Source organism: Mauremys mutica, chromosome 10, assembly GCF_020497125.1.
Source record: "Mauremys mutica isolate MM-2020 ecotype Southern chromosome 10, ASM2049712v1, whole genome shotgun sequence".
NCBI lineage: Eukaryota > Metazoa > Chordata > Testudines > Geoemydidae > Mauremys > Mauremys mutica.
In genome coordinates, this window is record NC_059081.1 from 40,001,132 (window position 1) to 40,023,461 (window position 22,330).

Genomic DNA, 22,330 nt, shown 5'->3' on the forward strand with positions numbered 1-22,330 from the left:
CCTCTTTGTGACTTAGTCCTCCGGCCAGGTCACTCAGCATTCCCCCTTCTGGGGTACGACCCTTCAGTTCCCTGTCATTACCATGGTGACCCAGGCAGTCTTCCCATTCACTGCCCTGCCGGTTTATGCCACGCCCTCGGTGGCTGGTAGGGGAAGCCAGGTCCGCCCTCTGCTCCACGTTCCAGGCCAAGGACCCTCAACCCAGCAGTTGTAGGCTTTTCTCTCCCAGCCCTCGCTGCTCCTTCTCTGGACTGCTTCCTACAACATCTTGTTCCCCTCCTTATGTTGGATGTACCAGCTCCAAACCCTCCACTCTCTTCTCAGGGAGTGACTGCCCTTTCCCTGCACCATCTGTTGCCAGCTTTCTGGCTTTATAGGCCCCATCTGTTCCTGCACAACTGAAGCTGATTGCAATTAGCTCCTTGGCTCTTCCTCCAGGTGTCATTAATGGGCCTGTCTGGCCATATTAACCCCTTCCAGTCCTGTGTGGGATGGCCACCCCATCACAGACACCTATGACCTGATCCACCCTGATGTTATTCCAGCTTTCCACCCCTCTAGCACCATTGATTTCAATGTAGATATTCAGGTGTAAACATGGAGTAATGCAGTGGTGAATCAGACTCTCTTGCAAAATACAGTGGTCCAGATTCTCAGCTGGGAATTACTGACTTAGCAAAGAATTTGTCGTAGTATATCTTTGAAAGTTGGAATTCTCCTCAACTAAACTTTTAGACTAGTAGTGAATATGCTTAAAGGCTAAGAATTAAAAGCTTGGAAAAAGTAGTTCTCTTGCTCTTACAATGCTTTTATCTATAAAAACAAATTTTGAACAGTCCACTTTCAAAGTGTAACACTTGCCAGTGGCCTTTGTGCTAGACAGACAAATCTGCTTTTCTTCAGCTGAAGTTCTGATAACAAAGAGCAGGATCCTTTTCAAATGTAAACTAGTGAGATGCTAGGAAAGGGCATTTGTTTGCAGAATCTGTAGTCTTCCCTACTCACCCCTCTCCCTCCCCCCATGGGTTTTTCTTTCTATAAACTATTATGTGGCTGTGAATGTTGTTTGTTATGTAAGAAAGCCTCTTCCCATCAAATGACCAATCATGTCTGTCACCACTTAGGCCTGAGTCTTTCCTCAGGTGAGGTCAACTTTCCTATTTGCAAATGGGTCATATTGAATTAGAAAGGATCTCTCAGATATTACATTCCAGTATTTAGAGTAATTTCTTCTGCTCTTCATGATTGGCTAAATGGCTTCCAAATTCTCCCTTTGAGATTTTAGTAAATTATTTCATAAGGCCAACTAACAAATACAACCAAGTGTTCCAGCTGATTTATCCAGACACAAACATAGGTCTTGGATTTTCTCTGAACTACCCGATGACTCAGTTTCCTAAACCAAATCCATACTACTCTAAACAGTGGATGCTAATTATCAGAATCTATCAACCTAAATTTTCAGTCACAAAGATCAAGTTTCTTTGCAATATCATTATGTGTTGTACAGATAGTAATTCTTCACTTGTCTAGCTGCTTTGAAAATGCTTGTGGAATAATGATGTTCACTCTTTAAAACAGCCATAGCTGTTTTGAAATTGTAAAGAAATACACTCAGAACATCAGTTATTTTATCCTAGCTCAACAGAATGCCATTTGGAGTATATTGTATATGTATTTAATTATAGGGGTTTATGCAGTGTCTTTCATAGTTGAGATATTTTAGCACTTATAAAATCAATTAATTAAATACTGTGTAGAGGCTGTGAAGTTAAATGCAGCAGCCATTGGCAATAGCTCACACATTGCCCTGGATGTGGTAACTTATTTTATTTTTAGAGGGAATGTTGGCCCAGCACACTGGGGTTATCCCATACTCTTTTTGAAAAGAATTATAGGATCTTAACTTCTATTTGGATAGGTGCAGAGAGTTACTGGACTAATCTCATTGTCAGGTCTCATACAAAGGCCGTTACCTGTAGTAGCACAACACCATTACCCTTCCTGTTGCACTTCTTCAAACCCTGGTTATGAGTCCAAGTCAATAGGAGAGCTGTGCAAAACTATCTGTGTTCTGTTTTCACCAAAGAGTTGAAGAAAGAATGAAAAATGGTTTGCTTTTCTTAAATTACTAAATTGTGACTTCCCTTAGCCTGCTTTTCTGGCACTCAGAGTTTTTTACCCATTTCATTCTCGTGTGAAATTTATACTGATATCTTTCAGATGAAGTGGTAACAAGTGAATAACACAGACTCTTTAACTAGTTGAAGTGGAGGTCTATTTACCTGGTAACAGGAGGCATGTAGAACATGTAAGCACAGTCTCAGCCATAGAAGTTGTGAAGCAGTTTGATCCTTACATATATTTTAGTTTGTTATTTTTATTAAACATCTTAACATTATATATTTAATATGAAATAACATTTAATATATTCAAAACCACACTGAATCATTTTTATGTGACCTCATCCAGCTTAACTCAAGGCTAGTATTAAGTATCTTTGGATGGCAGCATCTACAGCTCTCATCAGATGGAAGAATGGATCATTCCAAAATCTTCAGCAGAGCTTAAAGAGGCTGAGGAAAGAGGATCTGAGAAGACCCCATTCCACCTTCAAAATCCCTTCTTTCGTTTTGCTCTCTCTAAAAGCAATATTCGAACAATTACATTCAGGATTGATTGCTATGCTGAAACCCTCTCCGTGAAAACAAACTTTTACAGGTAGCGTGGATTAAAAGGGATATCCTAATTTATTTGGTCTTCCATTATCCACATTCCAGACCTAGCCACTACTGACTAGTGTAGTGGTCTCTTCTAAGGCTTGTCTGAACACACAGTTATTCCTGATTAGCAATCATTGATAAACTCCTTGTGTGAACACCCTTATTCCAGAGTAAGTTTAACGCTAAACAGGAACAAGGCACTCTTAATAAGAGTGTCCAAAATGGAGTTTATCAAGGGTAGTTAATCAGAGATAACTCCATGTATAGAAAGCCCTTCACAAAAAGAAAACATGACAGTTTTGAGGTTGACGTGCTAGAGTCAACATGAAAGTTGTCCTGGGCCTGGTCTTTATGGAGGACTCTTTTACAAAAAATCCCCTGTTGTTGCTATTGCCATTTCAAAGCCAGAGTGGCAGCAAGGGGCAGAGCTCTCATGTAGACAAGGCACCAGTGGCCATCGTATTTTAATTATTGTTTTAATTTTAATTCAGGTGCTCTGAGCAAAGATAGACAATACGGTACTTAAACTGCTGGCAGTTCCCTGGAGTCCTGTCTGTACTAGCTTTCTCAGCATAACTGCCTCCAGTGGAGCTGAACTTGGAATAACAGTGGGAATTTTTAGCAACTAAGTAATGCTGGGAAAGTATTTGAAACTTTCTGAAAAAGACAATCACACTTTTGCTCCTCATTTCATGTGCTCCTCCCCATATGTTCACTTTCTCTCTATCTGTTCACAAGAAGGAGACTGAGTTCTCTAGGAACCACAATTTGCAAACCTCTGCCACAAATCCTTTTATGTATAGTTCTCTGAACTGTGTCTAGTTAGACTACTTCCCTCTGCAGTTTTGGTTTCACGTTGACTAACAGTCCAGTATAACCAATTCATAAGACTGTGTTGAAACTCTTTCAAAAACAAGGCAATGAAAATGTTACCATGGAGCTCCAGCTTGGTGGGAAAATCTTTATCTAGATTGTTGACTTGACTATACAATTGGCATCACTGACAAAGCATTGTTCTCAGTAAATCTTTCGGAATAAACACAAAGACTTATGGGACTCAAGTTCCTCATCTTTTGGCTTTCTAATGCTACTAGTGAACCATAGGATACGAAAAGGGAATTCTTCCTACTTTTCTCAGATTCCTTGCTCTCTTCTGGGTTATGAAGTATAGTTTGGAGTATTTGGAGCTAATACAGTTGGGTTAGGAAACCAGTGAGCTGTACAAGACAATGGAAATAAAAGTAAAAATGGCATCATAAAGGAATTCAGTGGAAAATGTTCTGTGGAAACTTATGTGCGTGAATGGAAACATACAACCAGTACCTGTTGTGTGAGAGAAGCAAAATTGTCTTCTTTTCCAGCTACAGGCTTTTGGTGACGTATGAAACCTACATATTTCAATATGTAATATTGTTCACCTAAAGAATTTTAAATAATATTTTACAATTCTAGCCATTCTTATACATTTGATGTGTGATCTTTAGTGAGATTCCCTGTGGGGTTTTGTAGTACATAGGGCACAATAGTCCTACAGTTATACAGATGAGGTAGTTCTGTGAGTCTGTTCACCTGCACAATTTGGTGGCTTTTGTTTTATGCTGACCGCTTATTGGAGTGTCTGAGCTTCATGGGTATACCAAATCCGTTACTTATTTTGGAGTTAAATTCTCTTATTTTCCTCAGCCTTACCAGCAGATGTGTGGTAACTGGAATAACAAATTGAGGTGTATTTTCCTTCTTCTAAAGGGAATGAATTGAGCCATACACGGGATTGGGTACCTGTATGAATACTTTCCTTTGAAAATTTTTAATACAATGACTTCTTCTAAGATATTTTTACCTTTACTAATCAGGTTCTGGCTCAAACAGAATTATTCAGCAGCTCTTTTGATATATCACCCTGTTCATTTGATTTTTCTGCTTGAACAGTGTCTGCCAATACTCGAACAGTGTCTGCCAATACTCTTGTATGTTCCTACTAATTACCTTCAAAGTTGGCCATAATTCATTGAAAATGATGTGGCTTGAATAAGCCTGAGTACTTGCCCAAATAGCAGGGATATCAAGATTATACAAGGTGCTTGGAACTTTTGGCTAAGTGGTCAATAAATGTTGGCCCCTTTTTTGGTGTGTTTTGAGCTGAAGAAAAAATTTTTATATATATTTTCATATCTGTATCAAGAGATACATATATGGAGATCGAGTGTAGTAGATACATGTATGAATGGAGCCAAGAGTGACTTTTAACTTGTTGAACTCCAATATTTTGTCTCTATAGTAGAAAAAGAAGTTGGGTTTATTGATTCTTAGTTCTTTTGGTGATGTTGATATCATTTTTACATGTCTGAAGATAAAGTATTGTTGTAGGGAGATTAAAGATAAAATTTTAATTTCCGATATCTGCTATACCACTTAGTTTAATATCATCACAAACTTGTTGACAGCAACAATTATTATATTACTTAAAAAGTATATTTTGGGTTTGGTGTTTTGTTATAGGTGTATCTCAGAAGCTAAAAACTTATTGGCTCAGATAATGATTACTAAGAGGCGCCATTTGTAGTTGTGGACATTGTAGAAATGTTTAAAAATGTAGAATTATTATAATGAAAAGATTTGTCTAGTTGGGGTTGGGGAGAAAGAGTTCACTATCTTGCAAGGCTGAACCACCATTTTATGGTATAAAGAAAGAAGAGAATATTTCCTATGGATTTCACAAAATAGCAGTCACTGGGCCCCACACAATCCAGTTTTTTATTTGGTTTTGTTTTAGAGAAAAAAAACAGAAATACTAAAATTAATTTAATGAGAGGATCTTGCACACAAACATTTGTCCAAGTTACTGCAAATAGGATCTGGTTGCCGATTAATTGGATACAGATAGTGCTGTATCAGGGTTTAATGATGTATTTAAAATACAAAGTACAGAAATAAAAATTCTTTTCTTTTTTTCTGCTCCAGGTTCTCTGGGAGATGCTAACAAGGGAGGTCCCCTTTAAAGGCTTGGAAGGATTACAAGTAGCTTGGCTTGTAGTGGAAAAAAACGAGGTAAGACTACGTTTCTACATTCAGGTACATAGATCAGAAAACAGTATTGGGGTTTTGCAAAAGACTTTTTCATCTTCTTCAAATTGAAAGTAAGTTCACGCGTATGGAAAGATTAGCAGTAGGAGCTAACACAAAGGGTCAAAGTGATGTTATTCCTCATGAATGGACCCTTTACATCTAATTGTTGCAGCTTCACGTCGTGATGCTGTAGATCAAAAATTGTACAAGTACTGTACTAGTTTCTCAGTCTCAATTGTAAAACCTAGGGGTTTGTTCTTAGTGATGAAAGAAGCCATTGCGTCCAAGGTAGGGGAACAGTTTAACTCCATCTCCTGCGTTTAGGACATCTTTTTACTGGCCGGGAGTTGATATATCTGTAAGAGACCTTCAGCTACTTCAACTTAACTCTCCCAGCAGGAGTCACTATAGTACAAGAAACTGCCGCTTAGATGAGAATTTCAAAAATAAAAGAAGAAAAAATAGTTTAAAAAAAAGAGAGAAATTACAGTTTTGCCACCTACGTTCAACACTACATTGAAGATGAGCTCCTCACTGGTATTGGCAAGGCTGTGGCATAGCTACAAGCTTCCTCATGCAGAGTCTTTCCATTTCAAAAGAACTTCAGTGGTGTAAACACCGTTTGTACAGTGTCCCCAGCCTCGCTTTTCTTCTTCCCACAAATTGAGGCTTTCAGTTAGTTGGGCATGTGAGCTATATGTCTGAACACATGGTTCTTTGATATCAAAGACAGTAACTACATTTAAAAAACATTTAAAGTTGGGACTGTGCCACACACAGACAAGCATGGAAATCTCAGTTAAGAGGAAACCTCTACTATCTAGACACAGTGGAAGTTTGGGTAACATTATAATACAACCCAGTATCTCTACAGTACAGTTTTATATTCTTCTATACAAACTGTTTCCCAAAATACTTTATACTTAAATAAAATAGAGTTAAATATTAAATAGCAGAGGGAGAGACAAATGAAGAGGGAAACCCCTTTGTATTTTTTTTTAGTTCTGTTTGGGGACTGGATTGGTTCCACTCCCTGTCGAAGTATATGACATGTCCAGATTAGTTGGAAATGCTACATTAATAGAGAGAAGCCTCATGAATTCAGCCTTCTACAGAATAATATTTTCAGAACAGGAAACATAACAGGATTCCTTCTCCCATTATGGGAAGAGCCTCATACAGCTAATGCCAAGTTATTTTGGAGAGAGAGACCAGAAACTTTTCCATATACTGTATATGGCATTCCTGTGCATATCAAGTACACAGGTTTATGCAGGATCTGCCATACAATACTAGACCATTTAAAATTCGGTGAAGAGAACTGATCTTCATCTGAAAGATGTTAAAGGGTACAAATATATTTCCTCATGGTTTTCCAAAGCAATGAACTATTAAAATATATTATCAGCAAAATGTGGGCATGACATGCTGCCTTACTACAGCCAGAAGAAGCTTAAGAAAAAACGAGTGTCCTTCATGAACTTCTCAGTACTAGATGTTAGTTGCAACAGGATGGTGGTGTCTCTTACGCAGTCGTCCTTCCTAAGTGGTGCAATAAATGGATTGACACTGACAGTTTAACTCACACAGGTTATTTTTTAAATCTGATCACAATCTATTGAATGTGCCTAACACAGTCCTGCAAAATAATAGTCCTGCAAAATATTCACTTGCTCTCCTATTCCTCACTTCTCCAACAGAACTAAAATGGAATGTATGTCTCTCACAGTAAGTACATAAATATAAAGGGGCAGGTTCTTCTCTCAAATAAACCAGTGCAAACCCTATTGGTGTCAATGGGATTGCATAGGTGTGGTCCAGAGCAGAATTAAACACACTGTTGATCCAATCTGCATTCTTCTCCCTCTGAAAAGTCAGTGGAGAACTCCCCATAAAAGTCAGTGCAGAACTGGGTCTAAAGCATAATCACTGAGGGCAAAGATCAACCCGATGCAAAGGGAGTTTCTAAGAGATTAAGTAGGACTTCAGTGGTGCCTGGTCTTGTTTGGGTCCTCTGCACAAAGGTGAATTTCATCCTGCTCAAATATTTTCCATTTTAATCCAGACCTGCTCCACCCCCAATGTGAATGCTCAAATTATGGTTGGCATTAGCTAATGACAAATTAGTACTGAGAAATATCTTCTTTATTACGTTATGATAGCTTTGGAATATGCTACCTATATATTGCCTGACAAATTACATTCTGCACACATAAGACAGATGTAATTGATGATTACATGTCTCCTGGTAACCTATTTTCCATCTACTTGAACAGTGAGGGTTAAAGACAAATGCCATAGCAAGACTAGCAGACATATTTTTAGGCAAATGACTTGACTGAGTATCAAATGGCAGTGCAATTTGTTCATGCACTATAGGAATTTCAGTGTATTTCTTGTGCAGAAAGCTTTTTCACCAGCAATGCATTATTTTAATAATTACACTTCAGTAATGTCTTTATTGTGTATCTCATGTTTCCAGTTTTTGTCTTGTTTAAATGTTTATGCAGACAAATTTGTTGTACTCCTAGTTTGGCATGCTGTGACTCATATGGCTTTACAGGTCACGTTGCAATAATATAATGGTATAATTTGATACAACTTGCTCTGCTTTACTTGTGCAGTGCCAGAATTAGTGCAGCAAAGTGCCTAGGGTAGCAAGTTGGTTTGAATGGAACTATAATATCTTGGTTAGATCATCTTTATATGCCTCTGTCCTGTTTATAGCACTAGAGAATCATTTTTCCATCTTGGCCTCTCAGATTTCTAGGTCCTTCCAGATCCTCCAATGAAGAACATTCTGTTGTGCGTTTACATATCTATTTTAGTTGGTATCAAACATCTGAAGTCAGTTAACTGAGAGCCCAGCAGTATCTCCTTATAAATGTAATGCGATAAAGATACTTATTTAATCAAATGTAGTGGGATTTGGGTTTGGATCTTTCCAGACTGGAGAAAGAGTTGCAAATTAAAAGTTGCCTCTAGGATGGCCTATCTTAGATATCTTTCTAATTCCCTACAAAGGAAACCAAATTGATTTAGAACTGGTTCCCTGTTGCAGCAGTCCCTGATTGTAACCTGCAGCTAATTGTTTTAGTACTGGCCTTCTTCAGCCCCCTAATATACAAGTTCTCTTTGATCCTTAAGTTCTTTTTTTGAGCTACTGTTACCATATTAACTGTACCTGTCCATGGTGTCTTCTTTTGGATTTTGTACAGTGATCCTCAATTATGGAGTTTTGTCATGCTGGCCTTTATTCTGTTAATGGTTATTTTGAACAATTGCCTAATCTTTTTGCTTGAAACATCAAATGACAAATCTTATAGAAAGTATTATGACTAAACCATTAAGAAAAATAAAATGCTCTTTGCTTTCATTTAACTGGTAAATCCTTTCTCCGTTGCAGAGATTAACCATTCCAAGCAGTTGTCCCAGAAGTTTTGCAGAACTGATGCATCAGTGTTGGGAAGCTGATTCAAAGGTAATTTCATTTATTGTGTACACTTTAAATGTACCTATTTCTTTTTCGTCTTCATCATTTTGGTATGCAAGTCTTATTTTGTAGGGCACAGCTGGCCTATTACTGCTGCTGCAAACCAATTCAAAACTGTTAGCTAGGGCTCTTCATTATGATCATGATCATCTAGAACATATTTATGGCTGGATGCCTCTCTTGCCTTCTAAAGCCAGACCTGTTTAGGGAAGTCAGCATTAGAATACTGACTGGAACAGCTGTGCATAGGGTAGGATGGAAGAACTAATACATTTTTTCTGTAACTTAATAAAAAATAGTTTAGTTTTACCTATAAAACAAATTTTCTTCATAAAATTATTTCTTTACAGATGTCCCAAAGCAGTTGCACGTATAATGTAAAAATTAAACGCCTGATTCTGATACCCTAAGCACACTGGGAGCACTTGCAACATAAGTTCCTTCATAGTGTTAATAAGGATGGCAGAACGAGCCCTAAATTAATATGAAAACAGAATAAAAAAGCAACTTCAAGAAGAGTTGTTATATCAAGCTAGTAGACCTTTGCACCTGTTTAACTGCCCCTGTGGGGGTAACTATAGGAGTAATTAAAATGAATATTTACTAAGTAAAGGCTCATATAGATGATGGGAAATGTCCATTTTTAGTTCAGTCCACTGCCCTATTCTGTTGTACAGCAAATTAGTTGGAGGTAGCTGGAAAACAGTTCATAATGGTGTCAGCTTTGTTATCAAATATGAGCAGGCATTTCCTTCTCCTGTGAAGATAGTTAAGGAAGGAAAATGATATTGCTTTACTCAGTTTGGTAGGGTCAGAATTCTGGTCCCGTTGAAGTCAATAGGAGTTTTGCCACTCCTTCAGTGGGACCAGGATTTGTTCCTGGATGAATTGGCTACTTTAAAGCGATCACCTTGTCGCTTGGAAAGAACCTTAGAGGGAGACTGAAGGAAGAAAATCTTCTTTGTAGAGGTTTTCCCCAGATTGTTCTGTGGGGGACAAGGCATGTTCTCTCATTGAATGAATGGAGGGTTCTGTCCCTCAAGATCCTTGAGATCCACCAGCAATATGATGCCTTCAAATGAAGACCTTGTCCCTCTTTACTGCAGACTCTTTAGCTCCCTCCAGTTTCCCATGAAGGGAATCCCTTAGTTCATAGACAGCTCTGGGGAGAAGTTAATGCAGCATCATGCTGCTTTTCTGCAAATTGCTGGAGCATAACAACCATTTCCTTAGACCACTCCCTCGTGAGACACAGATCTCCAGAGATTATGCTGAGAAGGCAATTGACCCCTTCTGCTGTAAAAGAGGAGAGAGCTGGATGTGGAGGGACTCTCTGCATAGGAATCTAAGGGTGACAGCCTAGCCCCTAGTTATAAAGGGTTCTTCTGAAATGTTGGTGGCCAACTTGTTTGTTGTTAAAGTCATTGCTTCAGAGGGAATATATAGTGCAGGGATTGGCAACCTTTGGCACGTGGCTCGCCAGGGTAAGCACCCTGGCGGGCCAGACCGGTTTGTTTACCTGCTGCGTCCGCAGGTTCGGCCGATCACGGCTCCCACTGGCTGCGGTTCGCCGCTCCAGGCCAATGGGGGCTGCGGGAAGCGGCGCGTGCTGAGGGATGTACTGGCCGCCGCTTCCCGCAGCCCCCGTTGGCCTGGAGTGGCGAACCGCGGCCAGTGGGAGCCGCAATCGGCTGAACCTGCGGACGCGGCAGATAAACAAACCAGCCTGCCAGGGTGCTTACCCTGGTGAGCCACATGCCAGAGGTTGCCAATCCCTGATATAGTGCAATCCTTGTTATAGACTACTGTGACCTTATTGTAATACTGCAATATGCATCACCCCTGTGATTTCCTGTGATTAGTCTGTCAGTTTTTAGGCTTTGCTTTCAATATTATAGAATTTCTTACTATTTGAAGAAAATTATCTATCCCATTGCATTGAAATTATTATGAATAAAACATGCATAGAGGAAATTTATTTATATAATAAAACCTATAAGTTAAAGTAACTTTAGTAAAGTGCTTTTTACATTAAAAAGACAATTTATGTGCTAAGTATTAATACTGATTATTAAAGAGCACCTCCAGTAGGCAACTACTTGTCTTAGACAACCATTTTCAAGTGTCCCCATCTCTAACTAGACAACCTATGATATTAGAGAATTGCTTCCACACGCTTTCTCCCTATTGATCTCTTTATTTACTAGAGATGTTTACCTTAAAACAGGGTCTTTTATTTCTTACAGTTTCATATGTTTCTACAGCTTATCCCCCCACCTAATCTGGGACATCATAAATTATTAGAAATACGATTACCATCTGAGGCTTGGGAACTGGAGAGGTAGTAGAAACAGATGAAGTAATAGAATCAAAGGTCCTGTTTTTATACAAACATGCCAAGTAATAAACACTGAGTGAAGGGAAACACTGAAAATATTAGCCAGAATTAATTGTAATTGGAATTTCTTTTATAAAGTTTTTCCATGAGGCATTGAGATGTATGGGCCAAGATTTTTAAAAGTGACTAGTGATTTTGGGTGCCCAACTTGAGACCTCTTTCACAAGTTTTGTTTTCAGAAAGTGCTGAGCACCCACTGTCTGAAAAGAAGGTATGTCAAACTGGGCACCCCAAATCACTAGTCACTTTTCCACATCTTAGCCAAAGTCCTCAATCTATGCTTACATTGTTTTTATTAAATTAAAATGTACCTTCCCCTTTAAAAAGAAATCAGTGTAGGCCTGTTGCCTCCTTCTGGCTCTAGACAAAATCCCATTTACCCTCAAGAGAAAAGCTGTTGCCAAGGTTCATTCAGGTACCTACCATGCCTGTGAAATAGTTGGTGTTCACATGCACAGATGCACAAGCATTCCCAGTACTGTTGTGAATGTCGATTAGGAACAAAGTTTTGACAACTCCTGTGGCTGTCCTGTTCACTGCTTGCCCGGGAACTGATGGGCAGGATCCCCTGGGAGAATAACATGAGGGGGAAAGGAGTCCAGGAGAGCTGGCTGTATTTTAAAGAATCCTTATTGAGGTTGCAGGAACAAACTGTCCCGATGTGTAGAAAGAATAGTAAATATGGCAGGCGACCAGCTTGGCTTAACAGTGAAATCCTTACTGATCTTAAACACAAAAAAGAAGTGGAAGATTGGATAAATGATCAGGGAGGAGTATAAAAATATTGCTCAAGCATGCAGGAGTGAAATCAGGAAGGCCAAATCACACTTGGAGTTGCAGCTAGCAAGGGATGTTGAGTGACAAGAAGGGTTTCTTCTGGTATGTTAGTAACAAGAAGAAAGTCAAGGAAAGTGTGGGCCCCTTACTGAATGAGAGAGGCAACCTAGTGACAGAGAATGTGGAAAAAGCTAATGTACTCAATGCTTTTTTGCCTCTCTCTTCACGAATAAGATCAGCTCCCAGACTACTGCACTGGGCAGCACAGCATGGGGAGGAGGTGACCAGCCCTCTGTGGATGAGGGGAAATCAGTGGATGTGTTATTCCTTGACTTGAGCAAAGCTTTTGATACGGTCTCCCACAGTATTCTTGCCGGCAAGTTAAAGAAGTATGGGCTGGACGAATGGACTATAAGGTGGATAGAAAGCTGGCTATATCGTCGGGCTCAACGGGTAGTGATCAATGGCTCCATGTCTAGTTGGCAGCCGGTATCAAGTGGGAGTACCCCAAGGGTCGGTCCTGGGGCCGGCTTTGTTCAATATCTTCCTCAGTGACCTGGAGGATGGTGTGGACTGCACCCTCAGCAAGTTTGCAGATGACACTCAACTGGGAGGAGTGGTAGATACGCTGGAGGGTAGGGATAGGATACAGAGGGACGTAGACAAATTAGAGGATTGGGCCAAAAGAAATCTGATGAGGTTCAGCAAGGACAAATGCAGAGTCCTGCACTTAGGACGGAAGAATCCCATACACTGCTACAGACTAGGGACTGAATGGCTAGGCAGCAGTTCTGCAGAAAAGGACGTAGGGGTTACAGTGGACGAGAAGCTGGATCTGAGTCAACAGTGTGCCCTTGTTGCCAAGAAGGCTAACGGCATTTTGGGCTGTATAAGTAGGGGCATTGCCAGCAGATCGAGGGACGTGATCATTCCACTCTATTCCACATTTATGAGGCCTCATCTGGAGTACTGTGTCCAGTTTTGGGCCCCACACTACAAGGATGTGTAAAAAATTGGAAAGAGACCAGCGGAGGGCAACAAAAATGATTAGGGGGCTGGAGCACATGACTTATGAGGAGAGGCTGAGGGAACCGGGATTGTTTAGTCTGCAGAAGAGAAGAATGAGCGGGGATTTGATAGCTGCTTTCAACTACCTGAAAGGGGGTTCCAAAGAGGATTGATCTAGACTGTTCTCAGTGGTTCCAGATGACAGAACAAGGAGTAATGGTCTCAAGTTGCAGTGGGGGAGGTTTAGGTTGGATATTAGGAAAAACTTTTTCACTAGGAGGTGGTGAAGCACTGGAATGGGTTACCTAGGGAGGTGGTGGAATCTCCTTCCTTAGAGGTTTTCAAGGTCAGGCTTGACAAAGCCCTGGCTGGGATGATTTAGCTGGGGATTGGTCCTGCTTTGAGCAGGGTGTTGGACTAGATGACCTCCTGAGGTCCCTTCCAACCCTGAGTCAGTCACTCAATGCTTTGACCTGCCCTTCAGAGACAGCTCTGTTCTCTGTCAACCGTTATATTCCCTCCCACTGTTCTAGGCAGGTCTGAGAGCAACATAAGAAGTAGTCGACTGGGCTCAGCCCTGCCCAGTACTTCCCATATACCCCCAGAAAGACATACCGAGCAGAATGCGCACAAACATTCTGGAAACGAAACTTGTATTAATTTCAATATTCTATTGCTTATGTAACAAGAGGCTTGTGATGCCCTTTTTGCAGCCTGTCCTGACCGTGGCATTGTCAGTGAGGGCTGCCCCAGGAACCCCGGGTAACAGGGCTGCTCTCTCTTCATCTGCTCCTGAAAATCGGATAATGCAACTAGTTTAGTAAGGACACAGTACACACCTGTTAAGTGATTGTATAGTGTTTAATTGCACTACACAAATACATTAATGGGGTCTGGGGTTTGCAACATGTTCTGGGAGCTGTCCCAGTTGCATATCCCACACTGCAGGCAAGCAGAGATGGAACATCAGTGGAAAAGGCATTGAAAGTAGAGGAATGCATTTAGCATACATTGCTACTTACAAACCCAAAACAGGGCAAGTAGCTGCAGCCATGACCTTGTGCGTTTCACTGGATTTGGGTCAGCAACAGCTAAATGTATGAAAAGAATAAAACTAAAGTTGAAAAATCAGCTCCTGGCCTCCTGGAGCAGCACCACCCAAAACTAGCAATGATTGTATTCTGGGACTCAAAGCCTATCCGACAGTGAGTGCAAGGGAGCCTCCTGCCAAGCTTTACCCATAGCATCATCCATGTGGAACTGTGTGATGGTGTAGTCCCCGACCTCTATAATGCATGTGGGGATTCCCTATCAGGAGAGAACCATTGTAACAAACTACTGGGATTCTTTACTAGAAACAATTTATAAAATTTTAGCAACAGGTACAAATAAAGTACATCTCTACCCCGATATAACGCTACCCGATATAACACAAATTCGGATATAACACGGTAAAGCAGTGCTCCAGGGAGGCGGGGCTGCGCACTCCGGTGGATCAAAGCAAGTTCGATATAATGCAGTTTCACCTATAACATGGTAAGATTTTTTGGCTCCCGAGGACAGCGTTGTATCGAGGTAGAGGTGTACTGCCAAGTTTGTACCGGCTACCGTGTTATGCAACTGTTCCAGGTTACAGTGCAGGGAACTCTAGGGGATAGGTGCAAAAATGCACAGGTACAGCAATGGCTGGGCAAATGCTGTGTGTCACAGAGAAAATCTGCTTGTTGCACCATTTGCCTGAAAATTGTGTAGATGGACCAAAAAATGACAGACAAAAAAAGCCTCCAGCTAGCGTTGAATAGTGCAGCGCTACTGTATAAGAGAGGTTGTCTCTTTTTTTTGTTATACATTTGACACTTTTTTATGCTGTTTGACATTTGAAATAAAGAAATTGTCTCTCTTTTATAATGTAGAAATCACTTGGATCTTCCCGGGAGAGACACCTCAGCATTGTTCCTAATTGTTTTTGTGCACCCAAATTAAAATGCACGTTTTAATTGCTGCATCTGTAATTTTAACAGAAATGGTGTAATTACAGATGAGATGCAGAGAGAATGTGCATCATCCCTTTATTATGTATCTACATTTTGTCTCAACCTTTTGTCTCAACCTTGCCTGGGGTCTGTCAAACAGACTAACGGAGTCACTGCTCTTTCAAGAAACATATTTAACTGTGGCTTTTTCAGTTTTCAACAATTATCTTACTCTATAGCTTCCTTTGTGACTGCAGAAATTAGAAAATGCAGAGAAGTTGACTGTTCTGAATGATGAGTGAATTTAGTTTTCATAAAGGGGTTTAAGAATGACAGCCTTTAGTTGTGCACAGGACACGAACAGCACACACATGGGTACTGTTAACTTTTCCCCCACTGCTTTGCTGATATGCCCAGCTATGTCATGGAGGAATCACCACAATTGTCCTGAGGTCTGTTCAGTCCCTGACCTTCGCTGAGACTATCAACAAGGGTGCCAGTTATGGAGGGGCAATTTTTGTGATGAGGACCTTTGTCCAGTAGGAACTAACCTGAGGTTTCACACTCAGGCTACCAACTGGCTTGTTCAGCTGTTAATAGTGTTGGATTCCTACCTGTAACCTGCAGTTGCAAAGCTGTGTAATGAAAGGCATTACCAATCCCTTGGAGGCATCCTTCTCCCAGATTAGGACTGTTAGGTAGGATTTTCCTAATTGCGCTAGAAACCTTTCTTTCTAAGCATTATAAATCCATTATTATAGTATTGTTGTTATTATTTATTTATTATTTTATTTACATTGTGGTAGTAGCAGGTTGGGGCCCCACAATTGTAGATTGTACCAGTTTCTATGCTAACTTTTCCAGTGGAAAGTAAACAGTTTAAATATATGGGTTTAGAATCATTTTCCATGAGCTGAACACCTGATAATTATGTAGGCAGCATCCCAGTCTGTGTGCTGTTTGCACCCTTGTGCTTTCAGTTGCTTTAGGACAAATCCCATTAATGTTTTAACTTAGTCAGATATTAAAACAAAACTCTGATTATTGTTATCATTTTGTCTTCAGAAAAGGCCATCTTTCAAGCAGATCATTTCAATTCTGGAATCCATGTCCAATGACAGCAACCTTCCAGACCAGTGTAACTCATTCCTGCATAACAAGGCAGAGTGGAGGTATGTTTCTTTGCTTCCAAAATAAGATGGTATGGTGTTCATGTGAAATGATGTGGGCAAATTAAGACTCTTTTCACAGGGTTAAGTTAATATTAATATTACACTTTTTCAGTATCACAAATGTATATTTACAAATGTAAATCAGGTATGTGTATTTAGTCTCTAACATGAAGATGTTTGTGATTCAAGCTATATATTACTACATTTGTACATATCTAGGTGTAGAAGTGTGCAAATTACATGTTACACAGAGAAGGGACATAAAAGGCCAAGTTTTCAAAATAAGCCTACATTTATGAGTCTGAATCTTTGCATGTGCAGCCACTTGGTGTTATCAATTGTGCATGTACATGATATGACTTACTTCTGCCAACTCCATTATTTGTGATAATGCACAAAAATTGTCTGAGCAAATGATACGACCTGTTTCCAGCTGTATGCTTACCAATGGAGACCCAAGTAAAGGCCCTTTCAATTATTTGGAACAGTTTTTTTTATCCAATTTTCAATCTGTTTTATATGTGTGCAAAGAATAACATAAGAGAACTGTTCCAAAAGCTTCTTTCTCAGTGTGTTAGCTTAGTGCTTCACAATATTTCTTAGTGTTTGGACAAGAATTTTGAAAGCAGATCTGCACAGGCAGAGGATTGTTACCAGATGATCTTACTGCAGTCTATATTAAGAAGCTTTGGCCGCTGTCCAGGTAAACTGGGAACACAAATACTCAGATATTCTGTGCCTGCAGCTCTGAAAACAAGCAAAGAAAAACATTCAAGAAAACTGGAGCTGGGAAGTAGAGGATAAGGAAGAAATTATAGACATGAGATTTAAACAAAACAAAACAATCTCAAACTTTGTTGGTGAACTTCAAAGGGGAATTGATAACTAGGGAAGTTTATTGTGTGTGTGGAAAAAGTGAGCACAAGATGGGATGTTTGAGCCAGGTCACATGATGAGAGTATAAATAGCATGTTTTAGAGCTGACATTATTCCTGCACTGACTCAGCAGAGAATCTGGTAACTGCATCTCAGCGCTCAGTACAGTATACTAACATTTTGCGCCATCTGCTGATACAAAATGTAAACTGCATGTATAGTAGAAAATCTGCAATTTGATCTTGAAGTGCCTGGTACACAACAAATTTCTAATGTACTGATGTTCAACTATCTAAAAATATTATTTTTGTTGAAAGTTCAGCTAGCTGAAGGAATTTGTTATGTTTAATTCTTCCATGTTTGTTTAAACTGCACTTAAGTTGTTGGATGGCTTCTATTTGTCACATTTATTTTTATAAGAAATCAGTATATCTGTTTCCCTATCTTCTTTGCCCCGTGCCCCCCACCCCAGTTGGGCTTGGGATATCTTTTGGATATGATTGTCTCTTAAATAGGGATCCACCAGATTCTTTTTGGGATATGAATTGTTTGTTGGACACCATGATTCTTGCAGATTTCTGGGCTGGCATTTTATCTAGTTTGTATTTTTGGTAGCAATCAGAAGGAAAAATATGTTGGAAGAATAAGTCTCATCATGGGGGTTTATTACATGACCACAAGCAGCCTCCACATTTTCTGCCACTATTCCTTTAAACTTTGGTGAGATCAGTCCTGCTACTATAATGGTAATTGCTGCTTTTTTTTATAATCCGGATAGCTGCCTTTTGCTATTATTGAATGTTAAACTTCATAGAAGAGGTTAACCCAATGGATCTGGTAAGGAGTAGTTCTATTAGAGATGGGCAAGTACTCAGATTCCTGAAGGAACCAAACAACTATTCCTTAAATCTTGTCCATTCAGCAAAGCAGATACCTGTTGAATTGACATTCAGTCAAATTAAACTTTTATTCTTTTGGTAAGTTTATTCCTTTATCGGGAATCTTCTCCAGATGGCTTACCTGTTTTATGAAATGTTCCATTCTGGGACACAGAAACGGTTGCACTGTGAATACTGGTTGATGTTTGGTAAATATAAAGCACAGCAAGTGAAAAGTGTTGTTCTAGCCATGGAAAAGCATTTCAGCAAAGGTACAGTGTCAAGGTAAAAATGAATTCTAGAATTTTTCAGAAGAGTTGATAAACTTATAGACAAGGGAAACAGGAGAGGAAAAAAACTTATTCATGATCAAGAACAATTCACTTGGAAGCAAAGATCAATTTTAAGTTAAGTAGTCTGAGAAATGTGGAACAGTTAGAAAGAAACTGGGGTGTATGGAGGTATATATAGCGGGATGTATGGAAACTCCGTCCAGCAGTTGGGATGAAAAGCGTTACTCTACTGCTGCTTAGAATAAGGGCCACAGTTGCTTGCCCTGAGTCTAGGGGCATGTTTTCATGGGGACACTCAGGGAAGATAATGAGAATTAACTAAAGGTGCAAATTTAAAGAGCCTTAGTTAAAATGCATTAAATTCCTGTGTGGACTCTCTTATTCAGAAGTAAAGTGGCCCAAGGGGATTAAGCTAAAGCAAACTTAAGCCCACAAGGGGCTTTAAGGCACTTTAACTAAGCTTGTCTACAATTACAGTGCTGCAGCACTGGCGCCGCTGTAGCACTTAGTGAAGATGTTTCCTGTGCCAATGGAGGGCTTCTCCTGTTGACATAGTTAGCCCACCTTCTCGAGAGGCGGTAGATATGTTGACAGGAGAATCCCTCCCGTTGACATAGTGAATTAACTTTCCTGAGTGTCCCGGTGTAGAAATGCCCTAGGAATTTGGCCAGTAGGAAGTTGGGCCAGCTGTAGGTAAGAATAGGAAGTGCTGTCAAGAGTTAGCTCGGATGATGACTGGCTGCAGAAGTCAGAGAGAAGATTGGAGCTGAGGTTGAGAATGGGGATGTGGCACTCTCCTTGCAGAACCCTGGGAGAGGTGAGCCACACTCTGTTACTTACATTTGGGATTTGGCTGAAGCCAGTCACTGCTGAGGAAAGTCGGTTTGCATTTGTTTCACCCTTAAAAGTGCAGAGCACTCTTTTGTTTTGTATGATGCTCAGCAGTAAATTGCACCCCAACGGAGGCTATATGATGCCACAGAGTACATAGACTTGTCTTTTGGACTTACTGTAGCTCTGACTGGCATGAAACAGAGAACTGGAGAATTGATTTTGTACAGAGAGGACAGAGTAAAGATAGGCAGAATACAATTTGTCCCATCTCTAATATGTTTTTGATTGCAAGCTTCCTGTGATGTCTGTTGGTAAAAATCCAAAGTATTTGATTTGATATATCTGTTTTATCATTGTCTAAACATAATCCATATCTTCTTATTCCCCCATATCTGATATTTTTACAAATGGAGGTCCTTGTTTCTGACTAACAGTCTCAGGATTGGCAACATAAAACTTATCTTGAAGAGCATATTTAATGCTTTCTTCAGGTCTCTTATTAGGGTTGAAAAGTAATGTAAATGTTCATTGTTAAATAGAGGTTGTATTTAGTATGCATTTTTTCATGTATACTAACCATGTTCTTTCCTTTTTTTGAGAGCCTCTATTCTGGCTATTTAAATGTGATAATATTAATACTTGTTTTGATCTATCAATGCAAATGCAAAACTAAAAAAAAAATCACATACCAGTCACGATTTTTGTCTGTATCATTTATAATAAGACACATTCTCTGAGACTGTAGGATGAAATGGTTCAACAAAATCAAGCAAGCAAGATCAAACTGCAGAACTACAGATTCACATGTCTTATGTATGTTTCAAGCTGCTATATTTATGAAGTAACAGACTCATTAACTGGGCAATGTACGGTAGCTTTCTCTTTAATTACACTGTTTTATTATATACAGTGGAATTATTTTTCAGAATGCAGCTGTTTTCGCAGGCTGACCTTTTATTATAAGAGACGTTTCTGTCTAATGAAGAGAGATAATTATAGTACACAGTATGCTTTTGACATATGGAAAGCTATTGTTACCAGGACTTTCCTGTTGCAGAATTTTATTTAAGAGAAAACTATAATTTACATATTTTAAAATGTATAAAACTACATATAAGTAACAATAAAGTTGAGACACAAACCAACAAAAGCAATGCTAACAAGTGTCCTCAAATTTTCCTATTGTACACACAATAGATATAATATGATACATGGTACATAACATAAGTTAGAATATTAACGTCATCAGTTTTCTTGTTTTTGTCACTTTCAGGCCTTTTAAATTACACAATACTTATTAGACTTGGTCCTTTAAAAAGGCTAGATGTTTTAGTCAAAAAATATATTAACCTTTCTCCTCTGCCGAACTGGCTGTAGCAGTTTTTGCAAGGCCTACAAGATGTGAGGTCCTCCTGGAAATCAAGGAATTGACGGTTATGTTGTTTGCCGGACCTTCAAATGCCAGCCTTGGGAGAAGGGATTGTGAATCACCTATGGTCTTTAGGAAAAAACTAACGACAAGCTTTCAACACTAGTAATCTGTTTGAATTAGTTCATATTTTCAAGCCTACTTTTTTTTCTTTTCTTTTTCTTTCTTTTCTTTGAGTTGCCCTTTATGTTTGTAGGTTCCATGACCTCAGGCTTTACGTGATCACAATGGATATCATTGCCCTTTACATACCTGAGATAAAATTTTGCCTAAGTATCACTTTTATTTTAACATGTGATGACATTTTTCTGACCACTAAATTAACTGTAAAATCAGCATGATTGGCTGTCTGTACTTCAAGAAGTGCCCCTGGCAGGACTGTAATTTGTATGCTAGAATTAGGTGTAGCGGCAGAGTTTATTTTGTTAGCAGGCTTGCCAAAGCGATGAAAGTTCTTCATTTTCATGAGCATCAAATTCCGACACAGATTTCTTATAAGAAGAGGGGAAGTATTTGATTTTGAGTATTTAAGTTACTTGTTATCATTTTTTAAAAAATTGGAATGGGACATGAGCTTTCACAAACTTTCAGCCTGAGCTGCTTAATGTGGGTGTTGCAGCTGAATCACCCTATGCTAGATTTGGAGGAACACTGCAAAAAAAGAAAAAAAAAAAGTATTTACGTTCTTTCAAATAAGCCCACAATTCACTTTGCTCCAGTGTTTGCAGCCCCTTTTATTTGCGTTCTGAAAACATCTGTGAAAGAAAATGTTGTTTGCACGATTGTTTTGTGGAGGTGGAAAAACCTTGTGACTAGTTGTTCAGGACTGTTTGCAACTGAAGTGTTCATGTGGCCATCTTGAAATCTCCCTGTGGGAGTTTAGAGAGCAGAAACAATGCCATGTGACTAACCAGTCAGACAGCATGAATGTTGGACACTTGAGGCAGCAATCAGGGTACACAATTTGCAGCAATCTACAGGTTACACTATATTCAGATAAGGCATTAGTCAAATAACTTCAAATAATGAGTAAATAAGTACAAATCAAAGTCTGTTCTTGATCATTCACAAGGAAAAACCAGTGCTAACATCAATGAATTATTTGTTTGGCCCATCTCTATTATATACAGATTAGTGTACATCAGGGGTAGGCAACCTGTGGCACGGGTGCCAAAGTCGGCACACAAGCTGATTTTCAGTGGCACTTGCACTACCCGGATCCTGGCCATTGGTCCAGGGGGCTCTGCATTTTAATTTAATTTTAAATGAAACTTCTTAAACATTTTTAAAACCTTATTTATTTTACATACAACAATAGTTTAGTTATATATTATAGACTTATAGAAAGAGACCTTCTAAAAACATTAAAATGTACTACTGGCACGAGAAACCTTAAATTAGAGTGAATAA

General features: G+C 39.4%; 1 protein-coding gene across 2 annotated transcripts in view; it reads left to right on the forward strand.

Moving 5' to 3' along the window:
* The window catches only part of MAP3K20 (mitogen-activated protein kinase kinase kinase 20), a 132,497-nt gene that overhangs the window by 65,841 nt on the left and 44,326 nt on the right, over positions 1–22,330 (forward strand). For both annotated transcript variants that reach the window (XM_045032446.1, XM_045032447.1), the window contains exons 8-10: positions 5,685–5,771; positions 9,196–9,270; positions 16,504–16,610. In XM_045032446.1, coding sequence (XP_044888381.1) covers positions 5,685–5,771; positions 9,196–9,270; positions 16,504–16,610 — 269 coding nt within the window. The remainder of the gene's footprint in view (positions 1–5,684; positions 5,772–9,195; positions 9,271–16,503; positions 16,611–22,330) is intronic.